Source organism: Myotis myotis, unplaced genomic scaffold (assembly GCF_014108235.1).
Source record: "Myotis myotis isolate mMyoMyo1 unplaced genomic scaffold, mMyoMyo1.p scaffold_m19_p_1, whole genome shotgun sequence".
Taxonomy (NCBI): Eukaryota; Metazoa; Chordata; class Mammalia; order Chiroptera; family Vespertilionidae; genus Myotis; species Myotis myotis.
Window position 1 is genome coordinate 207,160,041 of NW_023416313.1, and position 23,531 is coordinate 207,183,571.

General features: G+C 40.4%; 1 protein-coding gene across 4 annotated transcripts in view; it reads left to right on the forward strand.

The window, feature by feature from the left end:
• NRXN3 (neurexin 3) overlaps positions 1-23,531 on the forward strand; it is a 1,487,454-nt gene that overhangs the window by 620,350 nt on the left and 843,573 nt on the right. For all 4 annotated transcript variants that reach the window (XM_036314379.1, XM_036314362.1, XM_036314372.1 and 1 more), the window contains one exon: positions 20,681-20,800. In XM_036314379.1, the coding sequence (XP_036170272.1) occupies positions 20,681-20,800 (120 nt within the window). The remainder of the gene's footprint in view (positions 1-20,680; positions 20,801-23,531) is intronic.

A 23,531-nucleotide genomic window follows, 5' to 3' on the forward strand; every position in this document is an offset into this window, starting at 1 on the left:
TTAGGTTGAGCAACTACGCTTTTAAAAAAGAAATGTAAGAGAAAATTCAAAATAGAAGGATGTTTTATGAGATATGCTTGACCTTCGAATGGAAGGTATCACTGGGAAATTTTCCATCTCTCAGGGCCTTGTCAATGACACTGGATTCACACAGTAACCTTAAAGTTGAGTTTACTGTTATAGGAATGTGTAAGCTTCTTAAGACATTCCAAAGCTCAAGACTGAACAATGATCCCTTGAGGGGAGAATTTGCTGGAATTTCTCCAAAGCTTCGCTGGTTAAAATCTAAATGACCCAACGCTAGTGTTGCTTATCTCTGGGTAAGTTTCCTTAGCAACATACTAGCAGTCTCAGGATGCTTAAAGAGATATGTTTTTAACATTGGTGTAAACCAGTGGTTGGCAAACTCATTAGTCAACAGAGCCAAATATCAACAGTACAAGGACTGAAATTTCTTTTGAGAGCCACATTTTTTAAACTTAAACTATGTAGGTAGGTACATTGTTATTAACTTAATTAGGGTACTCCTAAGGCTTAGGAAGAGCCACACTCAAGGGGCCAAAGAGCCTCATGTGGCTCGCGAGCCACTGTTTGCCAACCACTGGTGTAAATCAAGGACTGAAGAAATAAGAACACTATAGTCACATTATGACTGCCTTTAAGTAGGCTGTTGGAGTAGCCATTTTATGAGTTGTTAGTTATTCATTTATCAATCTGCATGGACATGGAAAGGGGAAACATGGGAGTCTGTGCAGGACATGTTTTCTGTTATCTCATGGATCTCTCATCGCCCCTGATGAAAGTGATTGTTATTCTTACTAGTTCAAAACTTGGAGAGACTGAGGTAGGGAGAGGTTTAGGTGTTTGTCCAAGGTCCCACAGCTAGTAAGTACTGGAGCAGGAATCTGAAGCCAAGCCTTGCTAATGCTCCTCTAAATTCAGTGTTCCTTCTCGTATTCCACTGGCTTAGGACTTAGTGTATGGCATTTGAATTATCATTCAGATGCTTTGTCCACCTGGTGTTTTGATTGTGCTGGTTTCAGTTTCTTTGGGGCATCCTGCTGGCCAGCATGAGAGATTATGGAATGCTGTTGTAATTGTGGTGGTCATTATCTCCACAAGCTCTCCTGACACCATTGGTGCATCAGGAAAGATGGATAATCCCAGGTGAAGGTGGAGAAATCTCAGCCTTTCTTTATTCGACATTAGGATATTTTCCACCTCAATATAGTTTTTGCATGGACTTTGTGGAGTTTATTTAGATTTCACAGTAAAGAATTCAGTTCTTCAGTACATTTCCTCCTCTGTGTGCTTGGAGCATCTAGCTCCTGTCCAACCCTTTCTTTATGAATTGTATTTCTTTGTCTGATAAAGGCAAAGAAGTTGGTCTCTCTGCCTCCACCTTCACTCCCCTTCTAGGCTTTATACTTGAAGGCTAAATCGATTTTTCTAAAATAGTAATCTGATCATGTCACTCCCTGTGGCATGTGGGAAATCACCTTGATGCTCCAAGTACACTCAGGCAGGCTGCCCTATAAGTCATGGGACAGAAAGGCTCACAGGCCAAATTATGTGTTTAATCATATGGCTCATTAAATCGACTTAAAGCATGCAGCCAAAAGCAAGGGGAAAGTGTGGCCAATGACTATGCTTAGAACAGTGTGCAAGCAGGATGGAAAGACTAATCTACCCTAATCCTCAGTTACACAATGTCCATATATCTTGTTTTCTCTGCTATATCAGCCTTCCCTGCTGATTTGGTGGTTGCAGGGAGCAGAGTTGAGGCTAAGAAAGTGGATACAGCAGCTGGGAGGCATCTGGAGCCATCACACACTAGCTTCACTGGAGAGACACAGGGGAGACTAGATCTGCCACAGCTTTAACTCATCAAGTACCCTGATGACCAGGTATATGTTTTATCTGAATGCCTCACTCAGAGAAAATATGAGACCAGAATGGGTGTTACTAATGTGTTAACCAACTGAGAGGCGACAGCTATCAATGGTCTGAGCTTTATAAATATTTAAGATTTATGAGTTATTCCCATCCCTTCCTATTGGGCAAGTAACTTTTTTGTGTGTTCCATTCTTTTTATCTTATTCAAAATACATATGTTCCACTTATTTTATTTATATTTAAAAGGTCTCAGAGGTTACCCACTTGATCTCTATACTTAACACATAGTATGAGTTTTATGTATCCTATTTGTTTCATTGTTGTATGTAACAAAATTGAATGATCTTCATACAGCAAACACATTGCCTCTTATTAAAGATATTCCAAGACCTATTTTTGGTCTAGAGCTGGGATAGGGAACCCTTTTTCTGCCAAGAGCCATTTGTATATTTATAACATCATTCTTGTGCCATACAAAATTATCAACTAAAAATTAGCCTGTTATATTTGGTCAAACATTTAATTAACTCACCCCTAATGCATTGTCAGGGCCAGACCAAATGATTTCATGGGGATTATATGACCCATGGGCTGGATGTTCCCCACTCCTGGACTAGAAGATGAAATTCAAAGTTTTATTTTGTACTTTATTGCATGAAGGTTCTTATAATTTACTCCTGGCTTTCTCTTTAGACTCATCTCTTACCTCTTCTAAAAACTCCCTCCACTTCCCTACCACATGGAACTGCTCACCATTCCTTGAACTTTCCAACCTGTGTCAACTCTGCACATGGTATAGAAGGTTCTTCCATCTCTGGTCTACCTGGAACATTAGTTCCTGCTCATCCTTTAAGAAACGCAAGCTTTGCTTTCTCTAAGAAGTCTCATGTGAATACCATGGTCTTCCTAATTCCAAAGTCAGGCCAAAAGGCACACACAGACATACACATGTACACAAATACCTTCTCCCTCTCACTGTGTTCCTAAGTTATAGTACAGACAGTACTATTAGAGCACTGGGAACACTGTGTTACATTTGTACATGATTGTCTCCTCCATTAGACTCTAAGTACCTTTGATCCAGGAATCTTAATATATTTTCCCTTTTATCCCCAGCCACTAGCCAGAGCCTAACTTGTTATAAATAAATATTATTTGATGAGATAATTGAGTTAAAATATTTACTAACAACTAAATAAATCTTATTGTGCAACCATAGGGTGGATATTTGTTCTTAGAGTAAGGAAGATTTTTGCACTTGTCATTTTAAAATTCAGTCCTTGTGGAATTCTCTTTCTCCTGATTTCTTCTTTTGAACTTTTTTCAAGGTACTGTTTATTTGTATTGCTTGATTTTTTTTATTTATTTATTTATTTTAATCCTCACCTGAGGATATTTTTTAAAATATATATTTTATTGATTTTTCACAGAGAGGAAGGGAAAGAGACAGAGAGCCAGAAACATCGATGAGAGAGAAACACCAAACAGCTGCCTCCAGTATGCCCCCCAGTGGGGATGTGCCCGCAACCAAGGCACATTCCCTTGATTGGAATCAAACTTGGGACCCTTCAGTCCGCAGGCTGACGCTCTATCCACTGAGCCAAACCAGTTAGGGCCCGAGGATATTTTTTTTTTCTTTGATTTTCAGACAGAGTGGAAGGGAAGGAGAAGGGGGGCGGGAGAGGTAAAAAAACATCAACTTGAGAGACACACATAGATTGGTTGCCTCTGGCACATGCCCTGACTGGGGCCAGCATCAAACCTGCAACTGAGGTACATGCCCTGTGCTCTTGACCAGGAATCAAACCCATGACCATTTTGGTCTGTGAACCAACACTCTAAGCACTGAGACAAACAGGCCAGGGTCTATTACTTGTTTTTTAAATATCACTTAAATATGTTTTTATAAATGACCTAGAGGCCCAGTGCATGAAAATTCATGCCCTGGAGAAGGGGTCCCTCAGCCCGGCCTGCCCCCTCTCCCAGTCCAGGAGCCCTCAGGAGTGGGAGGCAACCCAGAGATCAGGGGAAGGTGACGCCCCATCACACCTCTGCTGCTGCCACTGCTGGCATAACCAGCCTTGACCAGCCCTGGTTACCTGAGCCTTGGGCCAGCCCTGGGTGGCTGGGCAGCCAACATCCAAGGCTTTCCTGCACCTTGGACCAGCCCTGGGCAGCTGGGGGTCCGAGGGAACTGGGGGACTCCAGAGGCAGGCACATGGAGTGACTGGGCCCACCTGGGGTGGGCCTGGCCTTGCCGTACGCCTCCTGCCCCAGTGGGACTGAGGGGACTGGACACTGCCATCTTGTGGCTCTGGGTGCTGCCATATTTGAGGGTGTGGCTGTCAATTAGCATATTCCCTCCTTATTGGCTGTGGATGCCGCAATCTTTGCAACAGCATGAGGGTCAATTAGCATATTCCCTCTTTATTAGTTAGGACTAGAGGGCCGGTGCATGAAATTCGTGCACTGGGGGGGCGGGTCCCTCAGCCCAGCCTGCACCCTCTCCAATCTGGGACCCCTTGAGGGATGTCCAACTGCCCATTTAGGCCTGATCCCACAGGGCCTAAATGGGCAATTGGACATTGCTCTCACAATCTGGGACTGCTGGCTCCCAAACACTCGCCTGCCTGCCTGTCTGCCTGCGAGCCTGATCACCCCCTAACCACTCCCCTGCCAGCCTGATCAATGCCTAACTGTTCCCCTGCCAGCCCAATTGCCCCCAGCTGCCCTCCCCTGCTTGCCTGGCTACCCCTAACTGCCCTCCCGTGCTGGCCTGATCATCCCCAACTGCCCTCCCCTGCAGGCCATCTTGTGGTGGCCATCTTTGACCACATGGAGGTGGCCATTTTTGACCACATGAGGGCAGCCATCTTGTGTCTTGGAGTGATGGTCAGTTTGCGTACTGGTTGTGACTAATTAGCATATCAGGGATAATTAGCATATCCCTCTCTTATTGTGTTGAAGTGATGGTCAATTTGCGTATATCTGGTTATGACTGTGAGGGTGTCGTGACCAATTTGCATATTACCCTCTTATTAGTATATATAATAACAATAGGTGATGATAACCTGGTGTGTGCCAAGTGTGTGTTAGCACCTGTCCTCCCACTAACCCTCAGGGAACTGGGCCAGATTCCAACACTGCATGAGCGGTAGCCAGGATTCTGTTTATAGGAATCTATGTAGCATCGGACAGGATAGTTAAATGTGATAAGTACAGAACCACATTTCTTTTCTGTTTTCATCATTGAGCATGTTGGTTGATTCAACATTTGAATTCACCATTAGAAGCTGCATGTATATACATTCATATATAGTATATACATTCATGTCAATGTACATTGAGTAAGTACCATGTCTAGGCTTTGACCTAAACATAGAAAAGGTAGGCACAGTTTCTGAGTACATTGAGTTCACAGCCAGCAACATCTCAAAATCAATGAGTGATATAAAGGTGATCCACCTGAATCTAATTGGGGGACATGAATTCCCACAGATGTTACAGTCAGGTCCAAGTCAATATAACCTCACAGAATAATCAAATACCCCAGATAGAATGACCCCTCTCCCAGCAACATGATTCAAGCCCACAGAGATTTATTTTCTTCACCCATGGCATCCTTGAGATTTCTCAGCTACTGAAAATACCCACCCCTATTCTTACCCCACCCAAGTATCAGTTCAAAGAAGCATATCTGGTTCCTCTATCAGATTGCTCTCCCTAACCTTCACTCCTGCTCCTACAGAAGCAGCCTGGTCCTCCATTATTCCTCCAGGAGCAGTTTAGTGTAAAAACAAAGTTTAGTGTAAGAACAAAGACTTGAAACTCAAATTAAGCTGGCTTTGGTTCTACTTACTAGTTATTTGCCTTTGGCCAAGATAATTTAACATCCCTGTTTATTATTTTCATCATCTATAAAATGGGATTACATTGCTTATTACTTTGCAGTATTGTGAGAATTAAATGTTACATCCCAATACAAAGGCTAGCAGTTGTTTTATACTCCAAAATCCCTACTAGTGTCCAGTGGTCCTTCACTTTAAAACCCCTGTGCCATCTCTGGCACTGTCCAGTTACCATCTGAAATGGACCAGGATCCTATTTCAGTGTTTTGCAAAAGGGGTGCAGAAAGGAAGCATCATTGAGAGTCTTAGAAACCTGAGAGAGCTTGCTTCTGGGTGGGAGAGTATCGAAAACTGTGAGGTTGTATTCCAGCCCAGTGGACTGATGTTTGGTTGAAGGTCAAGGGTCATCTGAATAGTCAGTGCAGGGAGGAGCCAATATAGCATCTGCAGTTCTGGAGCCAATGCATGGGTTTGTCCAAGACGAGTCACTCCAGTAGGACATGGGCCACAAAGTTCCTTCCTTCAAGCGTGGAACCACCATACATACCCTTCAAAGCTCTCCCACTTCCCTCCTAATTCTTCTCCTCAAAACAACCTCTCCTCCTTCCTCATCAACTAGCTAATCATCAACCTCTAATATTCTAATCACTGACTCATCCCTGTCTCCCTTGTGACCTTTAGCAGGCCTGTCCCTGACTCTTAACTCTTCCTGTTTTCCCACTGAGCCTCTACCCCACCATGGGAGCCACAACCAGTGATTCAGACCTAGAGAAATCCTGGTGTCCACATGTCAGACATGGACAGTTTGAATAAAATTAGTAATCCATTCTCTGAGTTATGCATTTGAAATGACTTTGTCAACAGTGGTTAGTACCTAAATATCTGCCAACTGTATCAGAATGGAAAATTACCAATGATGTATAAAAAACAGAAATGTGTATTTTGAGAAGTTGTCTTTAAACTCATCTCTTTGTCACACAATTGGTGATAAGAATATATTATTTTTAAAAATGAAAAACAGATCTAAATGATCTATGAGCAATATTTCTGTATCAGCCACTGATACTGATCTCGAGTTCTAATGTACTGACTAATACAAATGTTTCTCTAATGGAAAAGCTGAGGTGTATGGATAAAACACTGCTTTTGGAGTCATAGATGTATGGATATCAGCCTAGGTTCTGCTACTTTCAACCCAAATGACATCATATATATTGCTTAGACTCTGAGCCTAAGAATTTTTTTTAATGTAATAGGATGAGAAATCCATACAGCATAGATATGAGATAACTATGCTGTTGAGAGTTAAGTGGGATATAAAAAATAGTGTGCTTGGTGCATAGTATGTGGTCTGTAAACAGCTGTCTTTTGGTCTTTCTTCCTCCCTGTTTCTTCTTCAAACAATTGTATGGAGAGGGAGTGGAGGGAAGAGAGAGAGAGAGAGAGAGAGAGAGAGAGAGAGAGAGAGAGAGAGAGAGAGGGAGAGAGAGAGAAAGGAAGGAAGGAAGGAAGAAGGAGCTTTCTCTTTGCGTGTAGATGTTATGTTCCAATTTGTTTTGTGATGTGATGGAGTCATTTTAAGGATATCTGCTGTGATACAATAATATTGAAATTTGTTTGCTATGGCCCTTGAATATGGGTTTCATAATCACATGCATGGTAGGAATAAAGAGATATAACATTGTTACAATTGGGAATGTCCCCTTAGTATGTACCAGGCATTAGTCACTATTAAATGTTTTACACATACTACTTTGATTAATCCTCATAAAACATTGTAAATGGGTTACTATTCTTGTTTTCTACTTACAGATGAAAGAAATATAGAGTTAGCATAAGTTAATGGAATTGGTGGGAAGAGCTTCAATGTGGCCAATAGTTGATTTAGGCTCTAAGAGCATAGAGGGTTAAACTGATGAAATACCCAGGTACAATTTGGTGTAGTTGGAGTATTACATGTGTTATGAAAGGGGAGGTTATAACAATTTATGCTGGGGCCAGATCCCCAAGGTCTTTGTACACTTTCATAGTACCTAGACACCTAGTGGCCTTTGGGGTTTTTAATAGGAACTGACATGAAGAAGTTTCTGTTGACATATAATAATTCTGAATACAATGTGAAAGGTTGATAGATAGGGAGATTGAAGACACAACTGTAGCAATACCTAAAATGAGAGTGGAGGAAGGCCAGGGTCAGTGCAGCAGGGTGGGATCCAATGGAGAGAATACATTCAGCAATACCTAGCAGACAGAATTGCCTGGCTGGGCTGTGGTTTGGATGCAGAAGGTGAGAGAGAAGGGGGAACCCAGGATGACTGCCAGCTTAATGGCTTGAGGAATTGGATGATGGTGCCCTTAGGAGAGATATTTGAGGAGAGAAAGGGTTGGGAAAATTAAAAGATGCTAGGAGATAGCCTAGGAAAAAAAGTCAAATAGGAAAATGGAGTTGAAGGGAGAAATAAAAGTTGGCAAAAGACAAAAATGTCTAGGATGCTGAGAATCTCAGTTTTTAATATTTTTACAGATGCTTCTTATCAAGTTGAAAATGTGAGAACCCTTGGCTAAGATTACTTCTTAACAGCTCTGAAAAACCTGAAAGTTATAATGGCCAGACTGTTCCAGGCACATAAATGGCACCCCTCTGGGTGAGATGGGCCACTTGTCATCCTGTATAGATCACAAACCAAGTGTATTTTATGAAAGTGGGAAAAAAACAACATAATTTCATGCTTCTAAAATACATGCTTCTAAACACTTTTTATACATTTTGTGTCCCAACAGCATTTTAAAGATAAAAATATTGAGTTTTATTTTTCCAGAGGAAAGATTTACCTCTGAGCAATTTAACAAATATTGAGATTTCTTTTAATCTGTTATTCCCCTGTGATTGTTCTCTATTTTTCTCTCTTTTCCCATGAAATAATGCTTTATTTTTCTTCTTTGCCTTTCTTTGTGTGTTTTTTTTTATGCACAAGAAATGAAAGGCATACCCATTGTGTACATTGATTTAATAGTTTTATTTTTCCCCCCATAGGACATGGGTAGAATATCTCACTGTGAGGATTAATCTTTTCATGTTAGCCATCCTTGTTTCATTCCTTGGCTGATGGAGAATGTGTAGTGTTGTAGTTAAGAGCAAAATGGAACCAGACTGCCCAGATTCAAATCCCACCAATTACTACTTATGTGGCCTTGGAAAATTGACTTAACTTTTTTCTGCCTCAGTTTCCTCAACTGTAAAGTGTGGATATTAATAGGATCTATGTATCAGTCAGTTGGACTCAGTTATGCATCAGTGCCAGATGCCTGCATGCAATCTCAGTGACTTTGAAGACCAAAACTTTATTTTCCACTCATGTTATTGTCCACCGTGGTTCTGCTGCAGCTCTGCTTCATGCCCTCCTCATTTCTGGACGTTGGCTGATGAAGCAGTCCCAACCTGCCACATCTTGTATTTGTAGCAAAGGGACAAGAGAGCTGGAGGAGCCATGTAATGGCTACTTCTAAATCTTCAAAGTGGCCCAAGCCACTTCCTCTCATAATTATTTGGTTATGAAGCAAGCCACACAAAATGCCTCATATAATGGGACAGGAAATAGAATCCTCAGAAATAATGGACCTGCAAAGGAAAAGGCTGATAGAAAGGGATAGCAAATAGTATAAAAAATAATGCAATCAACCACAGCAACCTTGTGGTATTGATGTAGTAATTACTATGGATAAGACTCAGAATGGTGTTAGGTGACTGCTCTCTGATAAGTAAAATATACATATTACCTATAACCAACAGAGTCTAGTGCCTGTATGAGAAGAAGAAGTTTATGTATTCACTCTTCAACTTTGAGAATCCACTGTGCATGCCAAGGGCATCGCTATTTGGAGTTGAGAAGGTACAGAAATAAAGGTCTTGGTCTCTGCCTTATACTGGTCATGGTGAACAAATGTGAAAAAGATAGTTAATGATTCAGATTTTCAGGTAGAGTAAGTACCCTACCAGCAGGGTATCCAGTGCACCCCTCTGTACCCATTCCTCCCACACAATTGGTTTTTATTTGTTCAACTCTCCCAGTAGACTATAAGGTCTGTGATTACACTGTGTGTGTCTTTTTCATCTTTGTATCCCCTGAAACATCCACAGTGCCTTTAGAGCAGTTACTGAACTTTCCAATTAAACTCTTTTACCTTTATATAGTTGGAAGTGGATGGTAGGAACAGTTTCCTTCTGCTTGATGGCCCCAGATAATCAGGAATTCAGGGTTCATGGATAAAGCAATCAATAGTCTGACGTACACAACCATTCTGTACCCAAACCATTCCTCAAAGGTGTAAATACAGCATATGGAAATTAGTTGTGTCTACCAAGGTACCCACTTCACATGCCTATCCAAGGCCACATTTGACACATTAGGGGTCAGTTGCATTTAAGTCTTACTTAAGGGGAGACAGATCTATTTTATTTAAAATACTTTTTATCTATTTTGTTGATGTTCTGGTTTAAATTTTTTCCTCAATGTGCTTGTTATGAAAGTTTTATTTTTGTGGGTATCATAAAGAGATGATGAGCTGTAATTTCTCATGTTTTGAAACTACATATGTATTGTTTTAGGAGGGAGAAGGATCATCATCTTAGAGAACTAAGATCAGAATAGGATGCTTATCCGCTAATCCATCCTTCTGGGTCCCCCAATTGCACAAACCAGTTGTTAAGAGGATAAGAGGGTCCATTCAGGTGATGGGGACCATTCTGTGTGGCATCTGCCTCTGTCCACAGTGGGGAATCAGCTAATGCCATCAATCCCATAGGCCGATAGACCTTGTGATTGTCATTCCAAGGAGACTGGCTGCAAATATCACTCCTTTGCATTTCTTACCTTAGATTTAGTACTTTCTATTTGGAGAAGGAGGTGTTGCAAACATGGGGATTTTTCTAGAAAAATCATTTGCACAGAACTCATTGTTTTGGGATACTTTTAAAAGCATGTCATTATATTTCAAATAAAGTCCTCCATCTGAGATATGGTAATTATTTAGAAACATGGAACCTGAAGGGACTTTGGGTATGGAGACCATATCTCATAGGTTTTTGTCTTGAATAGACCTTAGCTCTTAAGAATGATGGTGATCTCCTCTTCTCAAAAGCCCTTTTGGGTCCTCATGGGACCTGATGGTGGAGAGCCTGGTAATTACCCCCAGAGACCTATGCTACTTCCTCACAACCTCAAGAGTTTAGTTGATATTTGGTAATTTATAACCACAAATGCTAACTCTGGCCTTATTTGTGATAGGAGATCATGTTTCCCTGGACTCTTTGGATTTCATGAACTTCAGGCAGCAAGAGGTTAATGGGAAGAGCTCTATCTGTGATGTTAGGAAGCCTGGACTCTTGATTTAATTTCATTATTTAATAGCCTTGTGACCTTGGGAAAGTCACATAACATTTCTGGATTGCATCCTGGATAATTGGTATTTCCTATCCTCAGAGGGGTGCTGTAAAGTGTGAGTTACTGGGGAGGAAATGATCAAATGCTATGTAAGTGTCATCTCAGTCTATGTTACCTTGATGATAGAGCCTGAGAAAAGGACCTGGATCAGGTGGTTTATTTGGGAGGGCTCCCTAAAAGTGGGAGTGAAGGACCAGAAGAAATGAGCAGTGAAGCAAAAGATACCAACGTGAATGTCCATTGTCAAGGTTTCTGCTGCGGGTCATGTGGACCTGGGGGCGATAGAGGGTGTTGTGATGAATGCCTCCAAGAATTGTCCTCTCAAATGGCAGAAGATTGGAGCACTATCTATCGATTAGCTCCATCCTTTCCATTGTTTGACAGCTCTCCTCTCCTCCTTCCCACTACTTGCTTGCTTTTGCATTTAGGCAAGAAAGGCAGCACTGACTTCAGAGAAGGCCCAAGAGCTGGCCTTGCTGGAGGTGGGGACTGTTAGATTGTATGAGCTTATAATAACTGCCTGCTACTTCACTGGCTAAAATCTTAGGTTGGCTGAGGGGACGTGATGCAAGACACCAAAAGTGTCTGCTGCAAGTGCATACCAGCATGCTAGATTTACCTTCAACTTTCATTTCCGATATAAACTTTTAACTTTGTCTGGATTTATTAGCAAGTTCATTATGTGAGGACTTGGCCCTAGTCTTGAAAATAAATTTAAAAGGTTAAATCAGATCATACTTTTTATTACCTTCTTCCTGCCAATGAGTTTTTCTGTTTCACACCTAGCAGTATTCTCCCTTTTCCTCCATGTCCCTTACCTGGCTTCACCTTATTCCTCCTCAAATGTCTAGACTGGGACAACCCAGGGGTGTGACCATGACAAAGCTGTGAGAACAAATAGACAGATAGACAGAGTGCTGAGTCCCAGGGATGTGTGACCTTGAACTGTGTGGAGCTTGGCTTCGCCTCTGCATTTGTGAAGCTGGGGAAACTATGTCAACTTCACATTACAAAACTAAGTAAGATCATATAGGCATCTCTTAATAAAAGTTACTTTCATCCTCATAACAGTTACTCAGAAAGCTGTATTTATTTTCTGGCTGGGAAAAATATATGTGAAGTGAAAAGTAGCGTCTTTATTTTATTTAGAGCTGCTGCCTAGTGTCTTTTAGCTCTGCAATGAATGAGTTCTTAATTCACTCAGCTACCAATGTGCAATGGGCAGGTCTCTCCTGCTCCCCTTACTTCTTCTACCTTCAGTGAATTTACTCTGCAATTTATTTTTTTTATCCAATTCTACCCATTGACTTATTAATTCAATTATATGTATTCACGACTCTACTGAAAACCTTCCCAAATTGCTCTAATACATGTTTTTGCTAAAATAAATTTTCAATTCTCTTCTGCTCCCCTTCCATTTCTTCTCTTTCCCTAACAATTTTACTAATTGTTATTTAATTCATTCAGTTCTACTTATTCACTCACTAGTGTTTTTTTTATTTTTTAAATATATTGTTATTGATTTCAGAGAGGAAGGGAGAGGGAGAGAGAGATAGAAACATCAATGATGAGAGAGATTCATTGACTGTCTGCCTCCTGCATGCCCCACGTTAGGGATTGAGCCTGCAACCTGGCCATGTGCCCTGACCAGAAATCAAACTGTGACCTTTTCAAAGGTTAATGCTCAACCACTGAGCCACACCAGGTAGGCTCTTCACTTACTAGCGTTTGTTTTTTTGTTCTAATTATGTTGAGCACCTGCTTGGTGTAAGGCCTTCTGCTTAGTTGTTGGGGATCACAAAGTACCATGCTCTTGTCCTTCTAAGGGCATGGAAGTGGGGACAAAGGATATTAAAAAAAAATCTGAGAGACAGGTAACAGAGTGATTGTTTACAAAATAAAATTATAGCTGAATGACAAGAGGTGTATGCTTCCAGGCTGAGAAGGGATAGATGGAGGAAGAGCAATTATGAAACCATATGAAAGAAAACTAATGAAAAAATGTATTATGCCTCTTCTAGTTCCTATTTAAAGCAAATTATTATTAGGATTAATTAACTAGACCTTTTATTCATAATTGGACATTTTTTAATTCTGCTTTTTATTGGAAACTGGTAAGTTCACAAGGAAACAGACTTAAATTGGAAATTTGTCAGGAGGAGCAAATTAAAATCTCTGTCCTTCAATCTCTGTCAACTTCCCAATCCCTGTATTTATTGCTAAACAATAAGATCACATAGTCAGAAAGACCCTGTGCACAATAACACTTAAAATCATCAAAAGAAGACTAATTTGTATTAATTATATTATGACAATGGTGGGAAAAGTGCTTGTGTGTTTTAGGAAGTTTTTTTTAAAGGAGAGTAGAATCAGTATTCACAAAAGCAACTTTTTGATTCTCACTGAGCAAATTGCTCTCATCTCTAGGAAAGTGGCTTCATGGAGAGAGATTATCACGAGAAATCTTGAGGTTGTCCTGAGCTTACCACTCTTAAGCAATACTCAAAATTTATGACTTAAGGTAGAGATTTGGCAGCAAATTGGGGGCAAGATTCTTTCCCATATTTTGTGGAGTCATTTGTTCCTTTGAAGATATATCTGTCCCGTATTCAGCCCATTTCAAAATTGAGGTGCTCCAATCTCAATTTTACACAGTGAACACAATTTAGAGATTCTATTGATTGGGCTGCCAGGGTTCACTTTGTAATGTTAGGGGCACATCTTATTTGAGTCTCAAGGTATAGACTAGAGGACATAACTGAAATCAGGCAAAAAAAGAAAAAGAAAAAAGGAGGGAGGAGGGAAGGGAAGAAGGAAAGAAGGAAAGAAGGAAAGAAGGAAGGGAGAGAGGAAGGAAGGGAGGGAGAGAGGAAGGAAGGGAGGCAAGAGGGGAAGAAAAACAACAGGAATCCAAAAATCTTGAGTTATTCATGGGCAATGGTCGTCTAAGGTGCAAATTAATACTGCACTGAGAAAATCATGCAAGCAGTGAATTTTGATTCACACTTCTCAGCAGTAGGAAGCTGCTAGGAGATGGTACTGAGTGTGACTGCTACTAGGTGGGAAAGATGCAAATAACTTATCCCCCCTGACTAAAAGGACAGATCACATCTTACTTTTTCTGGGATTTTTTCCCTGCTCAGTTGAGGGTGCCTCCATCCACTGGAGTTCTCAGACCAAACCTGAAAATCACCACTGACCTCTTCTTTCCTGCTCCCATTCCCACTCTACCTCCCAAACCAACCTCAAGCTCTGCTGACCCCACCTCTAAAATACATCCCCAATCTCACACCTCCATTTCTGCTGCTACCTCCCCAGTACTTTCATTTCTTGTTTTTATCAGCATTCCAGAACATCTCCTTGTTTCCATTCTTGGCCTTTCTTTTTTAAATATCTATTTTATTGATTTTAGAGAGGAAATTTATTTGCACCTTGGAGAGGGAGAGAGAGATAGAAACATCAATGATGAGAGAGAATCATTGATTGGCTGCCTCCTGCGTGCCCCCTACTGGGGACAGAGCCCACAACCTAGGCATGTGCCCTTGATTGGAATCAAACCTGAGATCCTTCAGTCCACAGGCCAATGCTCTATCCACTAAACCAAACCAGCTAGGGCATACTTGACCTTTCTTTAGAGTTCAATGCATTTGTAACAACCACAATAACCGTAAAACTTAAATTAAATCATGTGATCCCCTTACATACAACCTCCTGTGGCTTCCAGTTGCATTTAGAACAGCTTTTGGTTTCTGTACCACATGGCCTTGGGCCTCATTGAATCTGCCTCTGCCTCTTCCTCCTCCTCTTTCTCCTCCTCTTCTCCTACCACACTGTCTCCCCTGGGTTCCCAAGAGGGTGGGCTTCTTGCTGTCCCTCTGCCTTGCCATCCTCATCCTGGGCTTCTGTGCTTGCTCTTCCCATTCCAATGCCTAGCTCCTTCTCAAATGTACCTCTTCAGAGGAGCCTCCTCTGACCACCTCACTTAATAGCTCTCCATTCAACCAAGTAGTCAGATAAAGACAAGAGAAGTCCCCTCAGAGAGGCCTTTCTGAAATATTCCATGAAGTAGCCATCCCCTACTCCCACGTCAATGACTTTTCATCATGTTACCCTATTTTATTTTCTTCATAGTAATCAACCCCACCTGAAATTAGCCCATGTTCTTTTATTTGTGTCTTGCCCTTCTTCCTCTCCCATCTCAAACTAGACTAACCTATGTAAGGGAGGGATCTAGTCTTCATCTTCCACACTAGAAGGGTGCCTGGTCCCAGGCCAATGCTCAGTTAACATTTGTTAGTTATATTGACTCTGGGATACACTACTAAAGTTTAACAGGACCTAGTAGCACCTGGAAGGGCAGAGTAGAGGATGAACCACAGGGAAAAGGACAACCCATGGTTGAACATGTTCTAGGTGGCAGGCTCCATGGTACATTGAATTATTCCAGCCTGATAAATACTGGTGGTGTTTTTAGTGGGGTTTAACAGAAACAGGTCCTCCAGGAGGAGGCTGCATGTACTCAGGTTATGTAACTGGGTCACCTGTCTTTCTCACACACCTCACAGGGAGGCTTATGATTCTAAGGATTCCAGGAAGTTCCTTGCACCTTTCACAGCCATGGCAGGAGGTATGACAGCATTTCCTGAGACTTGAGAACTCCACTGGAAATGAAAATGAAATATTTTTGCCAAACTGGCTTTTTAACTAAATATGATTTAAGAGTTTTTCAAAGAAAATTGATGCCTTTAGGAAAAAAAAAAAGTTTATAAAAACACAATAAAGCACCTCTACCTTTCTGAACCTGATTTTTTTTTTTTTTTTGGACAGAAAATAAGATGTTTATTTCCTATTTCACTGTTACCCTTCTTATTCTTTGGTCCCATTCTTTCTCCTCTTCACCCCCACTTTCACATGCTAACCCTTTCTCTTGGGTGGGAAGACTGACTGATACAATAAATGGTGCTATAGCCACAGCTCAGCTAGCCTAACCGAAGGTACTGGTGGAGATGAAGGTAAGTTTTCTCTTTTTAAATAATCTTGGTATTCTTTAAACCTATCACAGACATCTGTTGTATTTATATACCATATCATTTAGATGTATACTCATTATACCTTTCCAAGGGAAATATTTTAATATTTTTATGCATTGTAGACATTTTGATTCATGTGAAACATAGTTCCAAGGGAGATCAAGTTACTGTTCCTGTTTTTCTGCTTACACCAAAAGAAATATTTTTAGGTAAAGCAAAGTGATGTGGTACAGGTACCGCCCTCTTCTTTCCTGTTCCCCTCACACCAAGCACAAAAAGTTCCCAAATGTGACCCACTCACTTTTGGAAACAGCACTTTGTGGCATAGGGAAGGAATGTCTACTTCCTGCATATGAGCAAAACCATCTGGGTTAGGTCTTAGGAATATATTGACAAATTTATGCATATTGGGAGTATCTTGTAGTTTTGCTGGTTATATTGCTCCTGGGGGGAATAAAAAATTTATGTACTATGAACAACCTGCTAAAAATATAATTTTAAAATAATTAAAATTCAAAGTCCACCTTGTGAAGGTATGTACCTTTAAGAATGCTCCAATATAGATTCCCCCCACATTCTCCCATTCCCTATCTGATGAAACAGGGAATGATGTGCTAATATCTGCATGTCATCTTCATCCAAGCGATCAGCAGTGATGTCTCTCTCAAAGAGTGCTTTTCTCCTAATTTTTCATTTAGATTTTATTATTAGTTCTGACTTATTAAATAGGCTTTTTGTAGGGTTCCTGTGTGATAATTTAAGCAATCTAGTCTGTGTACCTCATCTAGGATGTCTCATTCTCTTCCTCCCATTCATCAGTGAATTAGACAACTTCTGTGAGACAAGCCTTAACTGAAAGAGATGATGCTAAATGGGTTTGCAGGAAGGCTAGATCAAGGGTGGGGATTTGGGAAATATTACACAAAGGATTCATTAAAGGCTCTTTGTTCTACAATAATGAACAAGTCAACTCCCCGACAGATTTCTGCACCCTGCTAATCCTCACCTGTGATTTTGTTTCTTTGCTGCAGTCACAGGGAAATTCACTTACAGGGTGTCAGGTAACTTACTAGTTTATGGATTTAGATCAAACATTGAGGATCTAAGCAGCCTAAAAGGGAATCAAAGGGCTGTTTGGTTGTTGTTTTTTTTGTGTGATCAATATTTACTACTTAAGCTATGAAAGGAAGAAACATGCATCCAATATGTGGGTGCATATTGCAGATCATACTTCTCTGAGCCACTAAAAGAAAAAAGGCAACACGTGGCAACTGATGACTTTGAGTTTTGTTGTTGCTGCTTTAAGTTCCCACCAAATTCCCACTTAAATAGTTTCTCCTTCTTAGTTGGACCATCTTTGACTTACAAGGGAGAACTGTTGTTTTTTTTTTTTCCCCCGGAGAGACTTTTTACATTTGTTATTTTACTGATGCTACTTGACTGGCTGTGTGCGAGAATCTTCCAGAGAAGTTTTTTCCCAGACTAGATCCTCCTGCTTTTAAATCCTAAGGGTTTGTGTATTTCAGCTTGCAGCTGGGGTCGCCTCATGCATCACTTTATTAATCTCATGTTATTCTTAGGCTCCACATTAGATTTTCTCTTCCCCTCTGTATGCCTACATTTCTAGCTGAGTTTCAACATCACTTTCCTTCTTGTAGGAGGAAGTGATCTCCCAGGTCAATTAAAGATAAATGCCATTGACCCTCCACTTTCTGGGGCTAAACGTTTTCCAGAAGCGCTCTGAGATTTCTGTATTTATTGCTTGAAAGGGAATATTGAATAATACTCATTTCCCTGGCATTTTAAGGAGATGGCTGTGAACCATTTTTCCTACTCCAAGAGTAAGAATATTGGGGGTGGAGGTGTCCAGTGTAACTAGGCAATAGGTCATGTGAGGTCTCAGTGGCTTTTTCACATCCTAAAGTCCAGGAGTCAAAATGGACAGTTAAATATTTTTGTTTGAATCTGACCTTAATAGCTATTTCAAGGACACCAAGAAGAGTGGAAGTCCCAGCAAAATGTCAGCAGCATTTAAAACGCACTGGACTGAGTGAGGCTGGTTTTACATCTCAGTGGCTAATATGGCACTAATGTGGCAATGTCCTAAACTGACTGCATGTCTTAGTATTGCTTCCTTTCACCTTGTCCCCAATCATAAACTTTAAGTGGTGTGCAAAAATCACCTACGGAACAGATGGCCGTCTATGGAGGGCCTGCATTTGTAACAGTTCTGCCTCTATAGCCAATATTTCCCACATCTTCCTTTACTTTCTTCTTTCCTATCAAAATATTTGCATGTGGAATAAAGAGGATAAAAACATAAAAAAGGCAAATTTGTTTCTTCGGAGAACATCTGTTCTTGCTTCAAAGTACCCACATGATGTGGTCCATTTTCTCCCAATGTCCACACAGCTTGCTGTTGTAAAGGTGATGGCTATATCCATCTTAGACCTGAATTTAATAAGATGATGAACATTGCTATCTAGTCAGTTGAAATGTAGGGAAAATTCTCTCCTAATGTACAGATTTTAGGTAATATTAAAGGCAGACATCCTCTCAAAGAGAAGCTAAGATTGCATGTCAAATTATTTATTATAGAATTATTTTTTTCTGCCATTCATTGATCTCAAAAAACCATTACCCAACTTGGGGTACACTTGGTTCACTCCAAGTTTCTTCGCTGAATTTTCAGGATTCTTGTGAATTTGGCTTGCGCTTCGGGTGTAGCTGCATTCTGGAAGAATTTAAGTACAAATCACCTGCTAAATACATTTCAATACAAAGAAATCTTTCCACTTTGAAAGTCTGCTTATTTTTCAAGGAGAAAATTCTCCCAAACTTCAACTGCTATTAAATCTCATGTAACCCACATTTAATAGGAAAACCAATTATTCAAAATTGAAGGGTACAATTTAAAATTAGCTAGTTTAAAAGATCTCTGCCCAAGTACACTCTCTTTTATGTTCTTCCCTACATAGTATATAGTATATTCACTCTGGGGACTAGAAAAGCAGGCAGAGTAGTAGCTAGTAAAAGCTATACAGGGATGGGCAAAAGTAGGTTTACAGTTGTACAACTAGATAATACAAGAATAAATAGCAATGCAAGGATAAACTGTGATTTGCTTGCACACAACTGTAAATCTACATTTGTCCACTGCATATAATGAAACTTTCAAAATGACTTAGATAAAATATATTAGCCTTATTTAATGTTTTTCAAAGAAAGAAAGACCTATGTAAACATCATGGATTCAACGAGCACTCATTAAAGCACCTACTTTGTACCTCTCCCTGCGCTCCTGTCCCTTAGAGCCAAGTGTATGATCTTCTGAAATATTTCCAATGCATAATAGGTGTAGGGGTGTATTGGCCAGTTACATATTTCATCTTTTTCTTCACGTTATTTCCAGAGATATGGCTTTCTATATCTTAAAGATTTAAGCATCATCTTTCTGTGTGGGCTCAGCTATTCACAGAGAGAAGGCAAGCTCACTCTAAGTTCTTTGGTTCTATAAAGTCTTCCTTGTCTTTTAAATGTATATCTCAGTTCACTGGTGAGTGAAACCTGACATGCTTTCCCCCATTGCTAGCCAAATTGTCTTAATGCCTTAGTATCTATCTTGCCAGCTTTTGTCCCTAAATACCACAATTTCTTTTTCCACCCAGTTCTTCCTGGGGTGTACTTGACCATTATCGCAAGCATCCTGGGCATCGATCTTTTGAGACAACGTAGTTTATTCCTTTATTTGGTGACACCAAACATTCTTTTGTCTTAAACAAATTCAATTTTGGAATTTTACATTATTTCATTTTGTAGGGTTTGGATCTTTTTGGAGAATGATGAACAATGAGATAATTCAGGGGGCCTTCCAATTCCCTTCAGGAGCATTATTTATAATGGGTTTTAGACCTTGATATTTATTATTATTGTGGTGATTACTATTATGGTTTATATGGGGACTGATGGGAAATTTCAAGTTAGGAGCATATGTTACAGAGCTCTTCACTCATCCAATGGGTGGATACTCTCCAAAAGCCAGACTGGTGTACTATGCCTGAATGACCAAAGGAGTTTTTAAAATGTGGGATGAATTTCCTGTATCTTCAAGAAATTCATCTGAAATCTAAGATTTGGGGAAACAAAATAATAGCTGACTCCTGTTTCCTGTAAGTGGTCACTTACTGTCATTGTCACTTAAAACCGTGTATTAACAAAAAAAAGGAGGGCACCCATTTCTTTCACTCCTTTGTCATCCTCCTTTATGTCTGAATGTGACTTTTGCAAGGAGACTACTAGGGAGAGTCCTGTTAGATCAGTAACACTGGATGGGCTTTGGGTGGGGGTGGGATACAATTCCTTAAATGCTACTAGGTCATGGACACCAGTGTGGCTTTGGCAATTCTGATGCCATGAGCGCTACTCTTAGGACGGTTCTAATTTTGGCACTTACCACCATCCTTAGGCAAAGGACCTGAGACCCTGTATGCCGGGCAGAAGCTCAACGACAATGAGTGGCACACCGTTCGGGTGGTGCGGAGAGGAAAGAGCCTTAAGTTAACTGTGGACGATGATGTGGCTGAGGGTGAGTACAGCTGTAGTGAGATGTGTTGCTCCTTGCTCTACTAGTCCTCTTAGTCATTCAGTGCTTCAAGAGCTTTTTTCCAAAGATGTTAATAGAAGTCACATGTCATATTCTCTGTTGGCTTAATAGAAGTCACATGTCATATTCTCTGTTGACAAGCTCAGGCAAGGCTAAGAAGGTCCTCCTCTGTATTTTCAAAATCCCTTTTAATTGATCTGTATTAAAGAACTGACCAAGTACTGTAATTATATATTGATGGGTCTCTTAGGAGTCGAGTATGTGTCTGGAGAATAGATGTAGGGTTCTTCAGATCCTTCTATTATCCAGTTATTAAAAAAGCGGTTATCAGTCAACTTCCCCAATACCAAGTTTATTCCCTCAATGCATGCATCAGTCACTCTCTGGTAGAGGGAGATGGATAAACCAGAAATTCCAAAAACAATAGGGAAAAGTCAGTACCTCAAGCAGTGCATGGTACTTAGAAGGTGCTGAATAATCAGTCATTTATTTAGTTCTTATTGAGTACCTACTCTGTACCAAGTGCTACTTTAGAAGGCACTGAGGATATGGTGATGAACAAATAGGCAAGTCCTTGGCCTGGGGGAATTTACATTCTAGGAGGGAAGTGAATGTAAACTTCATTCATTATGAAATAGTGAATGAATCCACACCTAGGTGAGGGACCTTCAGAGCCTCACACAAGCAGTATATATTTCTTGAGAGCCTGTTATATGTCAGTAGCATGCTGAGGATTATAGAGTATAAAAGGAAAAATGAGATTACCCACATCCTCAATGAATCAGTCTAGTAAGTTAGATATGACTTGGGTGTTTAAAAATAAGACAAGCAATATAATGAACTCCTAATTTGTGTGGGTTAGATTGTAATTGTCCATCAGAAGAGATTATAAATTGGGGCTGGAGATTGCACAAGTGGTTATGAATACAGTTTTCAGGTGGAATTTGATGGGTGAATGTAATTAATGAGGTCTAGGATGGAAGAGAGGTCACTTTCAAGTGCATCTTAAATGCTGCATCCCATAAATCTACACCTTCTTTTGTTCCACAGCAGTGCACACCTGTTATCTAGGATTCTTGTCCATGTGGGAAAAGAAGGCTTGGGGCAGCAGGGGTATTACATGGAACACTCTTGGCATCAGGAACTGGACTCTGATGTTGATTCTCTGCAGGATGCTAGAAAAGTCACCATTTCTGGGCTTTGTTAAATGAAGTCCGTGGCCTAAGCAATTTCTGTGATTAGGACCATCAGATTGGGATCAAGAGGCCTGGGATTTAATACAGCCATTGTCACTAAAGTGCTTTATGCCTTTGGGATAAGTACACTAAACTTGTTTTTACTCATTTCTTCATTTTTAAACTGGGAATTCCATTATTGCTGAGGTTCTTTCTTAGTATAAAGTTTCTGCAATATTGATCCTATAATTTAATTTTATATTCACAAGCCTGAGCCCTTTTTACTTCTGGAGTCAGTAATAGTAGTGACTCACGTATGCATGTATGCAGGTGTGTGTGTGTGTGTGTACAGAAGGAGAGTCTCTGGGTAGAGGAAGAGCATGAGGCATATATCAGTGCCCAGTTATCATTAAGGACTAAGTTAGCTGTCTTATTCATATCAGCCCCTTTAGTGTTCTGTCGTTCTATAAATTACCTTGCAAAGTTAGTGTTCTTATTGTCATTTTACATAAGGGGAACCTGAAACTTCGAGGGAGCTATGTACATAAGCTCAAAATTCATGTCTGTGTGATTCCACTAAATCAAGCTGCTTGCTGGGCAACATAATCCAACATAAGAAAGTGATTTGTCGTACAAAGTAGGGATTAGGGTGAGGTGGGGAATACAATTCAGCAGGTAGACTTTGAGATCCACTGTCCTTCTCCCAAAATGAAGACAGAGCCACAGCGCTATTGCAAGCCTTCCAGATGTACATAGACCTAACATAATGGGGGGTAAGATTACTGTTCTGTAGGCCGGCAGGGTAACTTAGCCTTGTGTAATGAATGTCGGGAAAGAGATGTAAAAATGGTTAAAGGTTTAGAACCCACAGCCAACCGTAATTAATTATTCAAGAACTCCCCACGAGGTGTTAGTGCAGACAGGAGCCTGCAAAGGCAGTTCAGTGACACATGCCTGGCTAACTCCTCTGGGTTTAGCCCAGTAAAGCCCAAAGCAGTGCTGTTTGCTGTGTGTTTTTAATACCAGCCACTAGATGGCGACCTCACACCAATTTCTCCAAACAGTGAGTCTCTTTTATTTCCATAAGAAATCACATGCCTGAAAGCTATAGTCATAAGGAGCCCCAGAACTAAGGGTACATAATTGGTATTGCCTCCCTGAGCCATTATTCCTTTACAGAAATTTTAGAATAAAGGTAATTATGAAGTGTATTTCCTCTTTCTACTAATAATTTAAAAACAGGACTAAACCATGGCACGCCCAAGCCATCCAGTAATTTGATATTTGAAATTAATGAAGCTCTTTCATTTTCCGCCTTACCCTCTACTTTGCCGCTGATGGAAAAAAGCAGCCATAAGGATAAAGAAATCTGGGAGAAGAAAAGAGCAATTTTGTGTATGAGCTACAACATTGCAATGCTTTTCACAGTGATAAGGGGTTTGGGGATTTTAATTTTAGCTCACAGAAGTCATAAAATCAGGCAATGAAATTAAAATACCACTCAGTCCTCATGTTATTAAGTAGTGTATTATTGGCTT